Below are 22,239 nucleotides of genomic sequence, written 5' to 3' on the forward strand. Positions count from 1 at the left end.
TGGATGTGCTTGACCGATGGTGCGATAAGATGTTCCTGCTGCGTTAGGCTTGTGCACAAAGGATTTGGCAAGGGACGCCTGTTTCCCACTGCCTTAGACGGAAGGTGTACTGGCCGTAAAGGTGTTTTTTCATTATTGACAAAATCCCTAATATAGGCACCTTAAAGAATACTGCAAATTTGCTTTGCACTATATTTCAAACGCTGTGCTCAGATAAGCACTATGGGAACATTTGTGAAGAGAATATCTTGTTAGGTTTAGGTTGGGAGAACATGGCTTAGTGCCTATTTTGTTTTTTTCAGTATCCACTCCATTATAAGGGAATAGTGTATAATGTTTATATCAAGATATGTATACGTATACATTGGCAATTGTACTTTGGACACATTTCTCTCAAATTGTATACTTCCTCTTACAATTATTATTAAACAGAAAACCTTCTCTCACGAAGGAAAACTAACTTCTATGGCTGACATTGTTGACCCACCCACATCAAAATCCAACCGTGTATATAGAATATCCTTAATGAATATGTATGAAGAAAATGTATATTATGAGGAATTTTAATGGTGGTTTGATTCCCATTTGTTGGCCATTCTGATGCATGTTTAGTATTTTACTGTTTGGTTGCTGGAAGAGGCGAGGGGACCTGTCTGTTTTAAGATTGTAATGCCTATCGGCTGATGCCTTTGGTGCCTCTAGATTCCCAAGGCCTTTCACCCTACACTGCACACTTAATTTCCATAGCTCCCAGCAGCCCTTTAGACTACTGTGCACCTCCTTGATCATACTGTTTCAAGAGAATCCAGCCCCACAATTAGAACAGATTAGACATCCTTGTCACTTCCAACTCCTCCGCCTTGAAGGGATTGGAGTCATTGACCTCATGCTAGTGGGGAAAGTGGGGGCCTAATTCCACTGATGCCAATATAACTGGGGCATCTGGCTAGGACTCTGTTAACCATTTTAAATATATCAATCTTCTCACCATAAATAGGTGTGTCAGCCTATCCGTTTACTGGTCGTCACTAAAGATACAAAACTTTATGTAGATCTTATTAATGCAAAGCTTTGTATGTCCACTAACAGGGGTCAGGTGAGACTAATGTCAGTAACGTCACCACACCCATCCTGATAAAGGCTCTCTACAATCACCCTATGGCCAAAATGCTTCAACGGCAGCTTTATAGGTTGTATACTGCACAAGCTGTGATAATGTGTATGAGGTAAAGAACACAACCCTCATTGGGGCCTTTACTTTCTAATATGCTGCAGAACATTGACAGGAATCTCCAGCTCACAGTGGCAATGCAGGCCAGGTGGGTCAACAGGGTTTCCTACTGGAGGGTCTACATGTCATTTTATGGAAGATGATATTGCGTCTATGTTGCTCTTTTCCTGCTGTGCCCCAGCTGCACTTAATTTTTTGTAAACGCGCCACAATTCTCTAATATCCTGCCAGTAAGCTAAGGGAATACAATTGAGCTGACAAAAAAATCACCTAATACATTCTGATGTTCAACTCAATAACATGAAAAAGCATTATTAAATTAAACCCATACTGCTCTTGAATAGTCATCAAAACATAACAATTTTCCCTTTCTTTAAAGTATGTAATTAGTCCCTATTTGTTCAATACCGTCTCGTTATTTTCAGTTAATGCTTGTGAATATCTCGTTCCTGCCCTGCAAATGTGATTTTTTTAAATGTATTTGTAGCATTGATGACCCGCAATTCACTGACGCTCTAATAGGGTGTGGACGGCACGTAAAAAAAAAAGAAAATCGAGAGATACGGGTCCCAGAAGACACTGGAGAGAAAGTGATTCTGGGAAGACACAGGAGGACCCTGGAGAGACCCGGACAAGAAGAACGAGACACGGAAGGTCACTGCGGAGACAGGACACTGGGAAACTCAGACCCCATGGGGGTGAGTCACAAAATAATGTATAAATCTGTGTATGCCCATATGTTTAAGCCTACGTTTGAGTGTAGATTTATGAATTATTCATATTCTTAAAGGATTGCAGTTGCATTCTTGGAAAATGGTGAGATATGAGCATTTCAAAAGTACTCATATGCATAAGCAGTCACACATGAGTAATGTCCACATAAGTTACAATCATGCAGGTGTAAATGATTACCAAAGTTGCATTTGCTCATGTTTATTTTTTTTTTCTATGGGGAAAAAAAATTCTGCCTGGAAAATAGCCTTCCCCTGTACTTGCACCCATTTTCGGGTATTTCCTCCACATTTGTTCCATACATAGAGTTAGCCCTGCATATGACAGCAGTAAACTCCCATCCTATCTGTGGTACGACTTGACAATGGAAAGGTTTATGAATACCTACAAATTCACGTCTGTGTGTTATCATGGGATTCCCTAGTCTCTCTGCACTAGAATGCCCACTCCCTAGCCCTGCCACAGATTTATTCAAAGGTACAATTTGATTATACTAGTGTAGTATCAAATATGTCTAAATTAATTCACTTGTGCACATTTTAATAGGTACATTATTTCATGTCATGTGTAGGTTGAACTTAGGTGCACAATGGCGTTGTGACTTGAGTTCCACGAGACACATAAGCAGGAGGAGGCTCCGAAAGAAGCCTGGTAGCAGTGGAAGTCACACACAGTGTGTTGTGGTGAATGTACATGGGCCAGCAGTGGAGTGAGCCTCAAGAGGAAAGTTATCCCAAAAATGTCCACTGTCCTACAAGCACATAGAAATTGTAGGCATGCGCTAAACAAGTAGAAAGGAACTACATTTGTATAACTGTATACACATGCTCACACCCAACAGGTTTCTTTGATCAATTAAAAGATTTTGTCTTACACAACTCAATGGTACTCATTTTATCTACCTTAGAAAGCTTAAAGGCTGACTTTTCCTGCTAGGGTTCAAGCCTGTAACCTCCGATCTCTACAGGGGATGCATTAGTCCACCGATTCACCAAGCTTTCTCACCAGCTTATTAGCAATGTCGTCCTGCTTTTGCTGCAAGAACTAATGTTTTGGAGCGGAAACCCTAAACTGTAATATAACAATGTTAATACCAACAATTAAGGATTTTATTGTCCATTTAAACAAGGAACCCTCTGCAAGATCTCAACGTCTCTCCTCTCTGATTGTTCAATGAAAAATATATCTAGTGTACATTTGCACTTCGGCAATAAAAGGTCTGCAGTCTTTTATTTTGGCCATACATCTGAAAGGTTATATCCCTGCATCTTTAAGTAAAGGCACTTCGTTTACAAAGAGTGAATTTTGCTCTCCACGATTAAGTCAAGGCATGCTAGAAACATATTTAAATGTGTTCTGATTTGTTTGCTGCAGATGTTGTTTTAATACAAAAGCGCAAAGGCATAAATATCCAGGGTTTCTTAGATGGAAGGATGCTCCAGTAGATCACATTACTTATGCCTGATATTTGATGCCTTTGGACAAACATGTGTTTTTTAAAGCTATCAAAATATATTTGGAATAAGAGTTGTATTCATTTATTTTACGTTTTTATATAGTGCATACAAGAGACTATAAAAACACTTTACAAAGGGAAATAAAATAAAATAATGAGTATGATAATGTACTCTACAGTATTATTTCTATATTCATAAGCATGAGAAAACTTACTGGTCTGCTATGAAGGTGGTGAACAAACACCCTGCAATCTGCTAACAAAATTCACTAACATTACAATGCAGAATGTTAGCGCTTTAGTTGCTCATTAGAACTCTGTGGTGAAGCTGAGGAAGAAAACCAGTTGGGAAGTACCTGTTTCACTCTGCATACCAGCCTTTTTTGGGATTGATAAGAAAGATATTTCAGAATTTACCGAAAATGTGTCCTCATTTTAACTTTCTAGAGCACTGACCATAAATTCTTTGAAAAAAAGAATCTCTTCATTTGTGTTCATTCTGAAGGAAATGTTTTAGTTTTACAGATTTGAGTCGATCAAAATAGTGTTAAAACGTGCCACACTTGATATTTAAATGCAGAATGTTAGCTTTCTAGCTTTTCATTAGAACTGACAGACTGCTGCAGCTGTTGGACATACATGTTTTACTCAAAATATCAGACTTTATTCTCACATGACTGAGGAAGATACAAAATGTGCTCACATTTTAGCTTCTGGAGCACCTTCCATAACATTTATGAGAAAATCATGAGAAAAACAGTTATCTCTCAAACATGGTTCGTCAAATTCCAACAGAGGATCAGCATTTTTCTCGGGGTAAAATCACCTGAGAACTCACCAGAATACCTAAATTGAGAACAACAGCACCAACAAATGATTTATATTGTGATTAAAATCTGTAATTACCCTTAATATGTGCTCATTTTGTCCACCCATAAAAACCTGGCATTTACTGCTTTTCGAGGAAGACTGTGTCCCCTAGTCTTATAATGGCTGCCACAACATGTTGTGGGAAGCCAATCAAGGGGGGACCCTCTAAGACCCCCCCCCCATATAACCTGGGGTTCAGGATGTGCTTACCCTGCTCCCTTATATTTTTTTTAATTCATTTTCAAGAAGCAGGGACCATGGCCGACTCCTGATATGGATGCCACAACATGTTGTTTATTTTGTGGCCAGCCAATCATGGTTGACTAGTCCCTTTTAAACTGGCTAATCAGAGTATATTTGGACACCAATGGTCCAGTTATACCTAACTTTTTAACCCATTCATGCCCAACAGGTGCATCTCTTTAATGGCCAATTTCTCAAAAATGGCTGAACAAATTTACATACAATCACAAAAAGCACGCTTCCTGAGTAGAGTTCTACATTTTTGCCAAATTTAGTATAATTCAGTGAAGCCATATTTTCTGTACCGACAGCAGGATTTCCTATGGGAATTAACATGGGAAATTGCACTTTTGGGAGCCCCTATTTTCTGGTTCCTGTTTGATGGATTTGCATGAAACTTTCCATGAAGGAGCCAAGGTGGATGAACTTTTTTTGGAAAGTTTCATGCAGATTCGTCAAAAGTCGCCAAAGTTATTAGTTGTGGAAACTCTGACTGCCACTGTTATGTATTCACTGAAAAAACATAGGTTAAAATAATGCTATAGTCAGGCATAAAGTTACATTAAAAAACATAGTAATTCACTGAAAAAAAGTTACGTTTAAAGGGATGTTATAGTTTGGTGACAATGTGAGTCATAGTGTTATGTTTTAAACCATAAAACCACTGATATGTAACAGTTAAAGTTCAGTGAGCTACCTATAACTCACCCCTGCCATGCACTGCTTATGACCTCACATATTGCATCATCATTCATAACATGTTCACTGTAGATGCTCTATCACGTTTTTTCGTTAGAGGGTCAAGAACCCCATAATCACAACACCCCCATCTATCAAAAAACTCATAATCACAACACCACTCCTATATAAATCAATGCAACATATCAATTTTTAGGGGATATCATTTGAAAATAAAAGCAGACCTATTGGCTTTGTCAAAAAGGTCCCTACATGAATAAATCAGCCACATGTCATAATTTACAATGGAAACCATTATTACCCATAATCCAATGCATTCATTATTAATACACACATTGCAATGATCATTAATATTATTTGTCACAAAAATATTTTAAACAAATCACTCTTAATCAAAACAATCATAAACAAGTGTTCGAGTCTTTCTTTAATACTCTTTTGCCCACATAATGCACTCCTAGAACCCATCATAAGGAATGCCGGCACTCCAGCTGAAAAGCATGCAGCTCCATCTCACAGTGCTTTAAAATCATGGAAAGCTCTCCTGGGGCCATGAATTCAGTGACTCAGGAGACCTACAGCATGATTTTTCCAAACATTCATGGGAGGGCTGTTGTGTTCCTTGCAACCCCACACAACACATATATAATCCATTGGTAGTTCCCCTGCTCCTCCCTGGAGCACCACCAGGAAGAACAAATGCATACAAAGTTCTAGCAGGGCATTATGGGCCGTTCCTCTCTAGAACAATGGATATTTTGTGAGTGGCTAAGCTGCTCCCCTCTATTTCAGATTGGCCTTGCAAGACACATTTTTGTTTTGGTATTTTTTTGTATTTTGTGGATGTCCTGGTTGCTCCCACAACTCATGGATTGTATTGTTGGGGGCATCGATGGAAGGGCCCTGTGGCTCCGCCAGTTCCCCAGCCAACAAATATCCTTGGGTGCTGGTGCGAGAGCCAGGTACACTTTTTTTTCTAAATTAGGTTTTTATTTGTTGATGCCCCAGTTTCAACTAGGGCACCCAGAACTCAGGCTACTGTTGAGGTCTGGGGGGGGGGGATGCAGCCCTACTAGCTTCCCAGACAAAAGCCATCCTTGGATGCCGTCATGGCAGCAGGCTATAATTCGATGTGCATCTTCCTGACAGAATCAACTTTTCTTTCTTCTCCCACTGTTGTGGGAGAAATTTAGAGTTCCCTATTCAGCTCTTGGGGACAGGGTACAGGTCTGTGCCACTCAGTGTCCCAGGGGATGGGGTACCTGGGACACTGAACTTACATTGGGCCCCTGGAGGGGGGGTTCCCGGGCCAATACATGGCCCAAGGAGGGGGGCTGATGTCCATCCCCCTTCCCAATATAATATATAAATTGACTTTGGAAGGAGGTCTGGTGCAAACTCCACCCCTTTCGCTATAATAATAAAGAGATTTGCCAACCCCATGGGCCTTGGCTCACTCGGGGGGGGGGGAATTTTAATGAAAAAGTGCACCCTGCCCTTTTTTAAAACGTTTTTAAAGGTGGACACACGGTATTTCCACATGACCACTACATCCAAAAATGTTTTTTTCATGCAGTGGGACACCTCACATGACCTATGGGGTCAGGTAACCCTAAACTTCCCCTTTCATATATTTTTTAAACATTTTCAGGACAGGAGACCAAGTCCACAAGTCCTGTAAAGGTGGCTGCAACATTTTTCTTCATGTTCGGACCAGCTAATCAGAGTGCTTGCTCCAAAAAAGACTCCTCATCCAAACAGAAGGCTTGAATTTTTGAATTTCAGCTGTCCTATCAATATATCTGTACATTTTACACTTATTTTTTCGAAAAATACTGAACATATTTACTCCAAATCACCCCGCCAAGCACAGTTTTTTCAGCAATAATTTCATTTCAAATATTGCAGTGATATTATCAATGATGGCATAGAAGATGTTATGACTGATGTATTATGTGGGGTAATTGACAGTGCATGGTGAGCGCGCAAATTATAGTTACCTTAGGGCATGAGTTTTAGTTACTTGAGATAATTATCACCTTAACTGCTGAATTTCTATGGTTTTGTGTGTGTAAAAATCTGAATCTAACTATAAAGTCTGTGTAACCTTTATTTTTTAAGTGAATTTCTAATGTTTTTTCAATTCTCTTTCCTAGCTAAAATGTCCCTATAACCTTTGTTTTTTGTGTGAATTACTATGTTTTTTTGATGCTATTTCCTAACTATAACATCCCTGTAATCTTTAGTTCTTCAGTGAATTTCACAGTTTTTTAAATATAAATTTTACTACAATTTGACCAATACTAATACACACTTTCACAAGTTTATAAATACATTCTATTCACACATTCATTCTTATATATTTTTAAACCAAAAATTGTAACATTAAGGTAACTTATGTAGTCTTTCTATGAAGGCAATGCACCAAGTCTTTCGCGAATCCTCAGACAAATAAGGAGTCTGCCAGTTATATTTCACACATTCAATACTAAAACAATACATTTAATACAAACATATGCTATTGCAATTTTTATAAGTCTATCACTGCCTGTGCGTGGGTGTATGAGTAGCTGTGTGAGTGATTGTGTGGGTGTGTGAGTGGCTATATGGGTGTCTAGGTGGGTGTGGGAGCTGCTGTGTGGGTGTATGACTGGCTTTATAGGTCTGTGAAAGGTTTTATGGGTTTGTGAGTGGTTTTGTGCATCTGTGAGTTGGGTGTGTAAGTTTTTGTGTGAGTGGCTGTGTGGGTCTGTGAATGGGTGTGTGAGTGGCTGTAAGGGTCTGTGAATGGGTGTGTGAGTGGCTGTATGGGTGTGTGATTGGCTGTATGGGTGTGTGATTGGGTATATGAGTGGTTGTGTGGGTGTGTAACTGAGTGTGTGAGTGGCGGGGGGTCTGTGAGTGGGTGTATAAGTGGATTTGTGAGTCTGTGATTGGGTGTGTGAGTGAATGTATGGGTGAGTAAGTGGTTGTGTGAGTGGCTGTGTGGGTCTGTGAGTGTGTTTGTGAGTGGTTATGTGGGTCTGTAAGTGGCTATGTGTGAGTGGCTATATGGGTGTGTGAATGGGTATGTGAGTGGTTGTGTGGATATGTAAATGGATGTGTGAGTGAGTGTGTGAGTAGGTGTGTGGGTCTGTGAGTGGGTGTATGTGTTTTTTTAAAAAACACATACACTGTGAGGATCCAGGTTGATTTGTGGTTCCACACACGACCCCAAAATATTTTGGGGGACAATATCTTGCCCATGAGGGATCCCTCACAGGTCTCTCTATCAATCCCATAGGCTCAGGGTGCCTCTACCCTGACCTCTTCTATAATTAAAAAAAACAAATTCCCCACCTGGGATCCGTGTCCCGATGCACAAAATGGCAGTCGCAACTTTCCTCTCGGGTTGTGGCCAGCCAATCACGGCATTGCAGTTGACGCGTGAATGTGCAAATCCACCCGGATTTACAAAGGATCCGCGGCGGATCGGCATTTCTAGGTATACAAAAATCTTTTACATTTGATAACTCCAAAACTACTCAACAGATTTATACCCAATTACAAATAGCACTCTTTCCGGACCAAGATCTAGCTTTCTGCCAAGTTTGGTGTAATTCTGTTCAGCAGTTAGGGTTGTAGTTGCCTCTAAACTCCCTATGGAAATTGCATGAGGAAAACACGTTTTGGGTCCCCCTCTTTTTCTCATCTCCCACTTGGCGGATTACCCCAAAATTTTCAATACATCAGCTGAAGTGACTTGCAAATGAGTTTTGAAAACTTCGACTTTTCTATGGAAACTAGGTCCTAACTATAACTACCTATAAATATATCAAACTATATACCTACTGGCGGTCGCCAGTAGGTAGTTATATTTAGGACATAGGAAAATCATTTTTTGACTTGCTTGTAACTTTAGCGCTGTTTGACAAAGCTTTACGAAATTTTCCCCCAAAAAGTGTCCTCCTGATTCTAGTTGTGCATTGAAAGTGTTGGGGGTGATCCATCAAGTGGGGGTAAAAATAGAGCGTTTGCCATGTTAATTCCCATAGAGATTTTAGACACGACTACAGACTGAACCGCTCAACGGAATTACTCAAACTTTGGCAGTAAGCTAGCTCTTGGCACAGAAAGAGCCCTTTATGTTATTTAAAAAATGTTTTTTTATTGATTTTATTGTATTCTACAAAACACACACTTTGCATAGTACAAACGTCTCAGGTAATTACAGCACAGTTCTTGGTAGTGCAGTTGGCATACAGATATTGAAATATGTATTGAAATACATTACATAACGTCTTACATTCAGAGCAAACACACTTACATCGTGGCATTAGCGAGCAGGTATGGATTAGAACTTAAATAGTCCGTTAGAGGTGTCCAGTATTCTTTAGGTCTGGATGCCCTTGGGAGTTCTTCCTCATATGTGTGTAAGGTGTCTTTACAGTATACCATATCTATCAGCCATTGTTTTTTGCTAGGGGAGCGCTTGCTGTCCCAATGTATGGAGAGACGTCTTTTTGCTAGTAATAGTGCTATGGCACACAATTTACACTTGCTAGATCGCAATTGTTGTACAATGCACAGGAGACAAACTGACATCGAACATTTTATATGTGTTTCCAGCATGTGGCCCAACGTTGACGTTATTCCTCCCAATATTTGTCAATCCTAGTACATCTCCACGCCAAATGCAGGGAGACAGCATTTTCTTCCCCACGTATCGTGGAGTTGTAGATCGGATCGAGCAGGGCCCTAGCATTAAAGCACCATATAAGGGAGGTGTGTAATGTGGTAGGTCTAGGGACAGCAGTACCGGTTAATGATCAGATAATGTTTTCGTAAGGTGTAATATTTTACGCACCCATGTACTAGCCATTTCAGTTGCCAACCAGTAGTCTATGCGCGACCAACTATTATGAATCGCTGAGGTATGTGTGCCCTCCAGTGTGTGTGGATTGTGAAATCACCATACGTCCACCATTCCACATTCGGCCATGCTATCCTGCACAATCTTCACGGCCCGTTTGTGGGGTTCTTTCGTTATACAGGTGACTTTTTTATTATAATGCGGCCAAACCTTGGAACGCACTGCTACTTATCCCCGCAGGGAATCTAACCATCTGGCATTTCGAATGCAGTCAAAAACACTACTGTTTCCCTAAGTCTATCTGCTTCTGGTCTCTAGTCTCACCCAGCGCTGGGATGCTCCCGGGTAGCAATGCGCTATACAAGTATCTTTTTCATTTAATTAATTTCATTTCATACCTGATCTATTTAGTGTGTCATTAAGGGAGAGGTTAAAGTCGCCTCCTCACAGTATTTCCATAGACGGCAGGTCCCTCAGCTTACCCCATATAGTTCTAAAGAAGTCGGGATCATCTATGTTCAGACCATAGGTGTTTACCAGTCCTACCCTGGTACCCCGCAAGTAGCTCGTCACTATAATAAATCTGCCGTTTTCATCGGAGATTGTTTGGTCTACGTTAAATTGTGTCCCTTTTTTTATAAGAATCATAACGCCTCTAGAATATGATGAATAAGTTGATGTCAACACAGTGTCTGCCCATTTACTTCCCACTGTGCACTGCGCAGTTTTTGCCAAATGAGTTTCCTGCAACAGGGCTATTTCAATGTGGTGCCTGTCTAAGTATGCAAAGACCTGTCTTATTTTCCGTGGATTATTAAGTCACCGGATGTTCCATGTCAACAGACGAATCTGCAATCTATCCTTTTTAGTACTCATACCCGCAGGGGTAATATCGGACTTGTAACCGTACTATGCTTCTGCTCCTACTTAAATCGTGTCTCGTGTGATGATAACTTGTGCTCCATCGTGTATTGTATTTCAGTGTTGCGAACAGCATGTTACATACATCATCTGTACCTGAGAAAACAAACAATCCCATTATCCCCCACCCACTTTAGCATCCCAATTATGACAAAGACATACCCATTGTAACAACAATAGTAACATCTCAACTTTGATGGGTAGTTGTCAATATTGCTGTTGATGGCTTGCAAACTTTGTTGAATTGCGTGCAACGCCGCTTCCATGCTTGAATCTTTGGCGCGGTCCACGTCTAGCTCCGCGTCCGAATGCGCTGAGGTCGACCTGGGCGTGTGGCGTGCATCAAAGGATAGTTTGGGTTGGTGTTTATCCGTTATGCCCATGTTAGAGATGAAGCGTTGCAGTACTTATACTGTAGGCGGTCACTGTATTGCTGAGCCTCAAAGCCCGATGCGCTTGATTGTCAAATATAGTAAAAGCAGTCTCACTGTAGTGCTGTAAACAGGCATTGTGCGGCTCAGGGCGCTACATGCAAGGCATACACGCCTTAGCGTAGTTGTGGGGAATGAGGATTGAAGATATCGCCATGTAGCAATGTGATGTGCCGAAGGGAGCGCCGCAAAACCTTCCTGAGCTTCCAGAATGTGGTCTGTGCCTACATCTGTGTAGCAATGATCTTCCCAGGTACCATCACACTTTCTTTTCTATTTTGTAGGCTGACAGCCACAGTTGAGCGTGTCCACGTAGTCTTGATAGTGGTGGTGAGGGCAGGCTGTAAGCACAACGGCGAATGCCTGCCTCCGGAGACCTCTCCGACACCAGATGCCCATATACCGTAACAATGGGGATACAGCACAGCTCACGGCGCCATATTCCCTTCCTTCGCTTGGAATGCAACACTTGTCTCGCACACTGCGCTTCACACAGGCTTTGGGCCCCGCGCACAGACACTCGGGTCATAGTCTACCAGTCTGACCAGTATCGTACCCTTTAGTTGCACGATGGGTGAGAGGGACAGGTAATTGCACTGCAGTTCCCGATATCCTCTGCCACCATTTTCCGTCTCCCACAGCGTCGTCTCTTGTTATCACTAGCGTTCTACACTGCGGTATTGATGCATGGGGGCGGAGTTACATTGCCAGAATTCACTAGCAGGACGTCCCACATCAAATCTACTTTAACACCCACCAGGTATAAGTGCGTTGTGTAGATGGCGGGAGCCGATAGACGTCCTCCCACGGTTAAGTCGTAGTGAAAGCCGCCATCTTGTGTCAAGCGCCCGTCGGTTTCCAGCCGATGCAGGTCATCAAAGGTCCTCCGGTAACACATTCAGGTAGCGCTGATGTTCCGATATGCAATTTTATACTATTAGCATGTTTCCGGTGCCGCCAGTGCTCTTACTCGATGGATAAATCCACCGGCCAGCAGAGCTGCACTAACGCGCAGCCATCTCGCAGCGCGCCCTCTAGCACCCCCCGCCCTTTATGTTAATTGGTATAAATGTGTTTGGTAGTTTTGAAGATATTACAGGAAAACCAAATTCATATAGCTGGTAAAAACCTAAGCACAGATCTAATGGTAGGATCTGATTGTCTGTCAGTACTTCAACCAGGAAGTGCTTGCAGCCAATTTGGGACCAGTATACATGATAGCACCCGCTTTGAAATGCATTGTAATAAATGGCAGGTTTTGAGGGTCTCAAAAATGAGAACGTATAAAGGGTGATAACAGATTATAGTTACCAAATAACTCATGTGTTGCTGTTGCCATGCTACTCTTCGGGATTGTGTTCTAAGGTGATTTTACCTTGTGAAAAAGTCTTCTGCTGGTATTTTATGAATCATGTTTGAGAGAAACCTGTTTTTCCATGATTTTTCTACAGAGGTTATGGAAGGTGCTCCAGAAGCTAATATGAGAGCATATTTTCTGTAAATTCACACTATCTTCCTCAGACACTTGAGAATGAAGTCTGACATTCTCAGTAAATCATGTGCTTCCAACAGGAACAGCCTGCCAGGTGATTCTCTTTGGTTCTTATGCAGCTTCCCAGGGTGTTCTAGAGAACAACTAGAGCACTAACATACTTATTTATGACAAATGTATGGCACACTTGAACCCATGTTGATTGAATCAAACTGGTAAAACTTAAAACACTTAATTTAGAAACAAACAAAATGAGAGGTTTCGGTTTGTTGTAGAAATTATGGTTAGTGCTGTAAAAAGAAAAATTAGGACACATTTTAAGTGGAGTTTCTCAAATATCTTCCTCTTCTATTTCATTAAAACATTCTGACATGCAGACTGGTACATGCACTTTCAACACCAGCAAGAGACTGCCAGTTAACTCCCTGGTGATCAGCAGCTTAACTACAGTGTTCCAATGAGGAACTAGAGTGCTAACATTCTGAATTTATGCCAATAGTGTGGCACATCTGAACACCATCTTGATGATATCAAAGTAGAAAACTGAAAGCATTTTCTACTGAGGATACTGTAGTAAATGAGGAAATTAGTGAGCTTCATAACAAATAACTCTCCAAAGATGGCACCAGAGAAAAAGAGCACAAATGTCACCCAAATGTAGCCCAAGTACAGCCCAATGACAGAAGTGTGCAAAACACTTAGGGAGAATTCTCAAATATTTTGCCGTGGGTTCGCATCACAAAAGTGACGCTAACCAGCACAAAATGTTTTTTTTCCTTATTCGCTTTCCAGTGCAAAACCCAAAAGTAAAAAAAGTAACATAACTTGGCACCAAGGGGGAGTTACTTGGGTGGTGCATGGGCATTCTCATGTAACCACCCATTTTTTAATGCTAATGCCTATCTACTAATATTAGTAAACAGAATTTAGCATACAAATTTAACGCAGTTGAAAAGCTGGTGTTAAAAGGAGAATTGATTTCATTTCTACTTGCTTTTCAGACTTTGCATGCGTGCTGTACTGTATAGCACATATACCAGGTAGGAACATGTTTTTAGCTTGTCAAGCCATAGTATTTTGCACAGGAAGGCTATCCTTCATGTACAAAACCTATGGTAAACTCAGGCATGCACCCTAGCACTATGGCGCTAAGGTGTGTGGCTAGCGCACAGCAGCTGAAATCATCCCTGGCGCTAGGGACAGGGGAGGGGAGAGCCATATCTCTGTGAATATGGTGTTCTCCTGCTCTCTCCCTGTCATGCAAAGCAGCACTGTATTCTGTGAATGTTTCGAGGATCTGGCCATTAATATTTTTGTTTTCTTGTAGTTTTATGTAGTGCAGGCTTGACCTGAAGGTATTGGATTGTATTACATGAGCAACAGTAACATTACAAAAGAAAACATTCATTTTGGTTTTAGGCATGGGCATATGAAGTGATTTGCCCAGAATCACAGGATGTTGTGCTGATGCCGAATCTCAAACCTGGTTCCCCAGTTGCAAAGTCTGCAGCTCCGGCCATCCTGTCCCTTAAGTGTAACAAATAATCAAGTGAACAACTGGGTTACAAAAACATAAAGATGGCAAATTATTTAAAAGTGCTTTGTTGCTATTCGGAAATTTAGAAAATATGTCCTCAATTTAATTTATTAGAGCACTAACCATAATTTCTATGGGAATACGGCCCTCTCATGGAGGAAGGTGCAGAGCCAACAAGTTGATCACGCTGGGCAGGCGGGAGGGGCAGTGGCAGCACAACGGTCCATAGAGGCCAAAGAAAAGGGAGCAGGGACAACAAACCAACCATGCAGTACAGGCAAGAGAGGATGTGGCAATATAAAAGACCATTGAGGCCAGAAAGAAGAGGCAGTGGCAGTACAACAACACATACCAACAGACTTGATTCCTTGAGGAGTTTCCCCGTGTTTTTAAGCCCAAAAGGGCTTTATTTTTTCTGTCTCCAACCTAAAATCTCATCTTTTTTAGTGTAAGCCAATGGGGTAAATCAATCCCCAGTTTTCTTTTTCCAAAACCTCCCTCTTACTACGTTCAAAATGTTGGCATGTAAGGTACATTGGATCACAAAGGATAGGAGGAATGGAGTAGGGACATGGACTTGGATAACAGAGGGCAGGAGGGAGATGGGCAGGGGCATCAAACTGACCTTAGTTGGCAGGCATTAGAGGTTGCAGCAGCACAATACACCACACAGGGCAAGCGGGCAGTAGTTTAACACAACGGGCCACAGAAAGCAATAGGGAGAGGACAGGGCCATGTACATGGACAACAGAGAACAGAGGGGAGGGGCAAGGGCAGCAAGCTGACCATACTAGACAGACAGGAGGGACAGTTACAGCATAACAGACCATGAAGTGCAGAAGGGAGGGGGCAGGGGAAGAACAATGGACCAGACAAGGCAGGAGGTAGGGGATAGGGGTCTGCAAATGTAAAATGGAGGGTAGGGGGCAAGGGGCAGGGCAGGAGCAGCTAACTGACCATGGAGAGCAGGCAGGATGGGAATGGAAGCACAACACAACATGGAGGGCAACAGTGAAACTTTAATGGCATACACACCGACAGCGGAGGGAAGGTAGGAAGTGGTCAGGGGCAGCAAGCTGACCACATAGGGCAGGTGGGAGGGGCTTTGGCAGCACAGAAGACCATGCATGGCAAGTGGCAGCACAACCACCATGGTGGGAAAAATGGAGGGAGCAGGGGCATGCACAAAGGACCATGGAGAACAGAAGGCAGAGGTAGGGGCTTCATAATAGACCACGTAGGGCAGGTGGGAGGAGTAGTTGCAGCACAAAAGAGCATGGAGAGCCGGAGGGCAGAAGGAAGTGGCAGCAAAATGGACCATGGAGGACAGGAGGGAGGGGATAGGGTAATGGAACGTGGACAGGCAGGGTGAAGGTGGCAGGGACAGGCGGTAGCCATCTGACCATTCTAGGCAGGTGGGAGGTGCAGTCGCAGCTCAACAAAACACTCAGAGTAGATAGGAGGGGCAGTGGCAGATCCAATGAATATAGTGGGCAAGGTAAATGGAGGGCAGTGGCAGCACATCGGACCATGCAGGGCAGGAGGGAGGGGGCTGGTGCATGGACTTGGACAACAGAGGGTAGGAAGGAGGTAGATGGGGCAGCAAGCTAACTGTTTAGGGCAGGCGGTAAGGGCAGTGGCAGAACAACAGCCACACATGGCTGTAAAGAGGGAGCAGAGTCATGGATTTGGACAATGGATGGCAAGGAGGAGGAGGGGCAGGAGCAGCAAGCTTGGGTGGGGAAGCACAATGCCAGGCCAGGCTCTGCGTTCAACGTCCATTGCATTGGGCATCTTACTTAATGTTAAAAAACCTTAGAATTTCACTGAAAAAACACAAAAGTTACAGGGATGTTACAGTTCGAAAATAGAATTTAAAAACCTTAGAAATTCACTGAAAAAAACAAAGGTTACAGGAATGTTATAGTTGGGCTCAGAGTTCACTCGTACAAAGCCAGTTAAATTCAGCAGTTATAGTTACCTGAGCTAACTATAACTTATGCCCCCGTAATGCACCTCACATATTACATCACTCATGACATGGTCAGTGATATCACTCATGACATCGCTCAAGATATTGCAAATGACATCACTGATGACATCATTTACAGAACCAGTTACAAATCCACTCACACACCCACCCAACCACTCGCACACCCACTCACTGATCCATAGAGCCTCTCACACACCCACTCACTTACCCATAAAGCCAGTTACAGCTGATTAGAATGGCATAAAGGTAACTGGCAAACTGTGCTAAATGTCCGAGAAAGACATGAAAAGTAACTGGAATAAATGTGCCCTACTTTCGATTCCTTCCTGCAAGTACGACATGATGAATGCTGTTATTGCAATAGGCATGTAGAAACGTATTATTTAATTGAAATCTTGTGTATTTCTTGATTATTAGCCTATCTGTAGCTCATAGAGTTTCCTGGTTTTATGATATTTACACTGGGACGTACTTTTCTTCAGAAAACTGTAATACTTCCTTGTTATCAGTAGAAAGGGCTGAAATTGGATATGTTGTTTTATTGCAAGATGATGTTAAAAACATTTTCCTCTGTGCTTTGAAACTGGATGGATGGTGGTAATCTTTTTTTCATTACTTCATTTTAACAAGGAGGTCAAGCTTGGAACGCCCATTGAGCGAAAAGGACTTCAGACCATCGCTGGTGTGTCTTAACCTGGGCTGCTGCAGCCTCTCAGATGCACACAATTCTTCAGCTGAGGTGTGCTGGGCTGCCCTAGAGATGGGGCACATATTACAGCCTCATAAAAAGGGGCATATTTACCAGTCCCTATTACCACCACAACGTCACTTTTTCAGACGTGGTAGTGATAGGGGCTTCCCCTTATTCACAAGGCAGCGTTAAGCCACTTAATGTGGCTTAACACCGCCTTATGAATAAGGCCCCCTTTCATGCTTTACTTAGCATGAAAGGGCCGGGCAATGGGTGTTGCTTGGAGCGTTTCACTCAACACCCATTGATGTTGACGCTGTCCCATATTTACAAGGGCAACGTAAATATGGAGCAGTGCCAAAATTAAGACCATGGAAAACCTGGTCTTAAACAGGTGCAACAAGGAGAAATGTTTCACTTCTCCTCATTTCTGCTGTTTCTATGTGTGCTGCATTGTGGAGCACACATAGAAATAGTGTCAAGAATTCCTGTCATGCGAGGGGAGGAAAACGGTAACCAGCGAAAACGGACTACATCTCCCAGGATGCTTAGCGGTTGAGAGGTTATGTAAACAGGAGAGCTGTTACATAACTCAAGGAAAACACGCCCTTATGTAAACAGGAGAGCTGTTACATAACTCAAGGAAACACGCCCTTATGTAAACAGGAGAGCTGTTACATAACTCAAGGAAAACACGCCCTTATGTAAACAGGAGAGCTGTTACATAACTCAAGGAAAACACGCCCTATAAAGGGAGGAACCGGGAGGTACAACGCTGTCGGATATTGTGTTTACACCGACGTACCTGCTTAGTGAAGAGCAGTGTTCCGGAGTGGTGCTCCAGTAAGGCAAGAACGGAGGTAGGTCGAGTCGTTACTCCCTGGGCCGTGTCTTGCCCCATCGTCACCTGTGAAGGACCCGGAAGCTCTACCGGATAACCATTGAGCTTCGCTTTTTGACTCGGCTGAGTCAAAGCGCAGAGGCGCTTTTGCTGGTTGGAGTCGTAACTCCCAGCCCGACCAGAGATACAGGGACTGCCAGCTGTAACGCACACCAGGAGGTGTTTGCCGCGTTACAGACTCGGAAGTCCACAGGATCGATCGAGCGGCTGCTCTCGGTTCAGTCTTCTTTGCTTGTGATTGGGGTATCGGTGACGCATCACCAGGAGGTGACTCCGCGTCCCGGTGCAGTCTGAGGAAGAGGTTGAGCGGCTGCTCCCTTCAGGTAGAGACCCCGGCTGGGTGTTTCCCTGACTCCTCGATTCTCCCCAACACTCTTCGTGCCCCTCACAGCCTACTGATTGGCATTGTCGGCCATTTCATTTCTGCCCTCTGTTGGCATACGCCGGGATCGGCGTATATGCAGAGGACGGTTAGGACCATCCGTGCTGTGGGCTGGTAACGTACTTAGCCTGGAGGATTCCAGTGACTATAACCTTTGTTTATTCCTTGTATTATTTTTGCCTTCATTAAAATAACTAAACCTTCACAAGTGGTTGCGTTCTCATTATCGTGTCTGTTAAACGATCCTGAGACGTTCAGGGCGTTACAAAATATCCGACCTTAATAACACTAACTGTCTCCCGGTCGATAAACAGACATGGCAACACTTGATGATGTGCTGGCTGCTTTAGCGACCGTGCAAATTGAATTGGCTGCCTCCAGGCAAGAAACAGCCGATGTAAAAGCCAGACTGGATGCTATCCAATTGGACCCGCTCACGCCCAGCACCTCCCTCACGAACCAGACCCCTGCGGTAGTAGTGGAAATGCCGGTAGCCGTCCCCTTGGCAACACCAGAGAGGTACAGTGGGGATCCTAACACAGTGCAGGTATTCCTCACACAAGTGGCGCTACATTTATCGTGCAAACCAAGGGCGTTCCCCACGAGTCAGGCTCGTGTGGCTTTCCTTATATCCTATTTGGCTGGAAACGCGGCACAATGGGCCGTACCTCTGGTGAGCAGGGACGACCCCATCTTATGTGATTGGGGTGCTTTTCGCGAGGAATTCCTGAAAGTCTTCGACAGAAGGGCTGACTCGTACACGGCGGACCGTGAAATGCTTGAGTTGAGACAGGGATCCAACGACCTGGTGCAGTATCTCAACGCGTTCCGAAGGCTGGTTGCGGAAACCAAGTGGCCTGTTGCTAAACAGACGGCGCTCTTCCATCACGGGCTGTGCGATGAGCTCAAGGACGCCGTAGCTCATATTGACCCACAACCCAAGACATGTGAGGGCCTTATCAACCTGGTATTACGGCTGGAACATAGGCTAAGTGAAAGAAAGGGGGATCATGGGAGAAAAGGAAACTCCCTTCCATCCTATGTGACAGTGGGAAGTCCTGAAACTTCCACCGCATCCAAGGGAGAACCCATGGACATCGGCGCAATACGAGCGAGCCTCACAGCCACGGAGAAAGAGTCACGCCGTAAACAAGGATTGTGCCTATATTGTGGCAAAAAAGGCCACTACGTACGTGAATGCCCTGCCAAACCGAAGACGTCACGTTATCGGGCCAACCGGTCGGTAACAGCCGTGGTGGACGTACCGGCGGAAAACTAGAGGACTCCCAGACCAAAGAAGGGGCATCTCGGAGTCACTCATACATCCCTTCACTTGCCAACTCGGTCACTAAGGGACAACGACACCTGTTTCTCACAGTGCACGTGGGAGTGCATGACCAGTGGATACCCGTTGTGGCCATGGTGGATTCAGGGGCCACTGGCATGTTTATGGACCACAACGAGGCATGCAGGCTAGGGCTAGTGCTTCTTCCCAAAGCTGTACCCGAAGACGTCTATGCTGTAGACGGAAGGCGATTGGTGACGGGGCCCATCGGGCAGCACACGGGGGTCCTTCCGATGAGATGTGGGAGGAACCATGTGGAACAAATCGATTTTAACATCATCCGAGCGCCCCAATATGGCGTCATATTGGGATTGCCGTGGCTACAGAAACACAACCCCTCTGTGGATTGGCCAACACATCGCATCGAACTGACGTCACCGTATTGCATGCTGCATTGTGGAATAAGAACGGAATCCCTTGACGCAGATGAGAGCGGGAGTCAGACGGTGGCTACAGCGGCAGAAAAAGATGTGGCTCTCCCCCAGGCTTATCACAGTTTTGAGGATGTATTTGATGAGGTGAAGGCGGAAGTGCTACCACAACATAGACAGTTTGACTGCCAGATCGACCTGGTGCCAGGGGCCAGCGTTCCCAGCGGCAGGCTGTATGCCCTGACGGAGCCTGAAAACGTGCATCTCCGGGGGTACCTGGATAAACTCCTCAAGCTAGGATTCATCCGCCCGTCCAAGTCTCCGGCCGCCTCGCCACTCTTCTTCATCCCGAAGGCTAATGGGGAGCTGAGAGCCTGTGTGGACTTTAGGGCATTGAATGCGATAACCGTAAAGAATCGGTACCCCTTGCCTCTCATCAGTGTACTTCTGGAACAGGTCAAGAAAGCTCGTATCTACACCAAGTTGGATTTGAAAGGGGCATACCATCTGGTGCGCATGAGGGACGGAGACGAGTGGAAGACCGCCTTTAAGACCAGGTTCGGCCTTTTTGAGTACCTCGTCATGACGTTCGGTCTGTGCAACGCCCCGGCAGCCTTTCAGTACTTTTTGAATGAGGTATTCAGAGAGGAGTTGGATATCTACGTGGTCGTATATATCGACGACATCCTCATCTATTCGTCCAGTGTGGAGGAGCACTTACACCACGTCAAGGCTGTGCTCCAAAAGCTGAGGGAAAACATGCTGTTTTGTAAACTCAGCAAGTGTGACTTCCACGTCACATCCGTGGAATTCCTCGGAGTGATGCTGAGTCCAGAGGGACAGGAGATGGCAGAACGAAAGATCAAGGCGGTGAAAGAATGGCCGGTGCCCCAAAGCGTGAAGGACGTCCAAAGTTTCATTGGCTTCGCCAACTTTTACAGGCGGTTTATAGATGGATTTTCAGGATTGGTGGCCCCAATCACACAGCTACTGAGGAAGTCGAAGGAGTTTGTCTGGTCCCCTGAAGCGAACAAAGCCTTTGAGGCCCTGAAAAGCGCCTTTGGTAAGGCGCCGGTGTTGGCTCACCCCGATCCGGATCTCCCCTACGTGGTGGAAGCGGACGCATCGGATGTGGCGCTGGGGGCTATCTTGTCCCAACGCAACCACGACACAGGGGTGCTTCATCCCGTTGCGTACATGTCCCGCAAACTCAACGACGCCGAACGCAACTACCATATTGCGGAGAAGGAGCTTCTCGCAATCAAGGACGCCTTCACCGAATGGAGGCATTGGTTGATGGGGGCAAGACATGTGGTATCGGTGTACACGGACCATCGGAACCTACAGTTCATGACGGCCACAAGACACCTTTCTCCCAGACAGCTGCGGTGGATGATCTTCTTTGCGGGGTTCAACTTCCGCATCACATATCGGCCGGGGACGGAAAACCGGAAGGCGGACGCCCTGTCCCGTCAATCTGCAGTTAAGGAACCATTGCCTGCGACCGAGCATTCCATCATTTCCCCGAGGATGGTATTGGGGGTTATCCAACCGGATACTTTCCTGAGGGGAATAAAGAGAGGGATCAGGTCATTCGCATGGCGGAGGTGGCTCCTCAGTCACAGAGAATGGCAGCTGAAGGACGGGATACCCCTGAAGGGCAGGTGCCTATTGATACCCACGCCTAGGCTAAGGAAACAAGCATTCATCTGGTGCCATGACTCTCCATGCGCAGGTCATTTGGGCTTTGAAAAAACGGTGGCTAGCATGGGACGGCATTTCTGGTGGCCAACCATGAGAGTGGATGTCAGGAGGTAGGGACAGGAGTGTCCTACATGTGCTACCATGAAGGCCGACCATGGCCGAACCCAAGGGCTCTTACATCCACTTCCGACCCCGGATAGACCATGGGATAGCATATCACTGGACTTCGTGGTGGGCCTACCGGTAGACCAGGGGATGACGGCAATACTGGTGGTGGTGGATTACTTGACGAAAATGGGGCACTTCATCCCCTGCAAGAGAGTCCCTACGGCCGGGGAATTGGCGTCACTACTCCTAAAGAATGTGGTACGACTGCATGGATTACCTG

The 22,239-nt window shown here is 44.5% G+C and overlaps 2 protein-coding genes across 7 annotated transcripts in view; one reads left to right on the plus strand and one right to left on the minus strand.

Moving 5' to 3' along the window:
* Positions 1-22,239, minus strand: part of NTN1 (netrin 1) — a 610,189-nt gene that overhangs the window by 233,356 nt on the left and 354,594 nt on the right. The gene's annotated exons all lie outside the window — the stretch shown is intronic.
* LOC146809962 (uncharacterized) overlaps positions 1-22,239 on the plus strand; it is a 483,309-nt gene that overhangs the window by 218,065 nt on the left and 243,005 nt on the right. Inside the window, exon 3 of the mRNA XM_085616829.1 lies at positions 1,754-1,929. Coding sequence (XP_085472955.1) covers positions 1,754-1,929 — 176 coding nt within the window. The remainder of the gene's footprint in view (positions 1-1,753; positions 1,930-22,239) is intronic.

Source organism: Triturus cristatus, chromosome 7, assembly GCF_964204655.1.
Source record: "Triturus cristatus chromosome 7, aTriCri1.1, whole genome shotgun sequence".
Classification (NCBI taxonomy): Eukaryota; Metazoa; Chordata; class Amphibia; order Caudata; family Salamandridae; genus Triturus; species Triturus cristatus.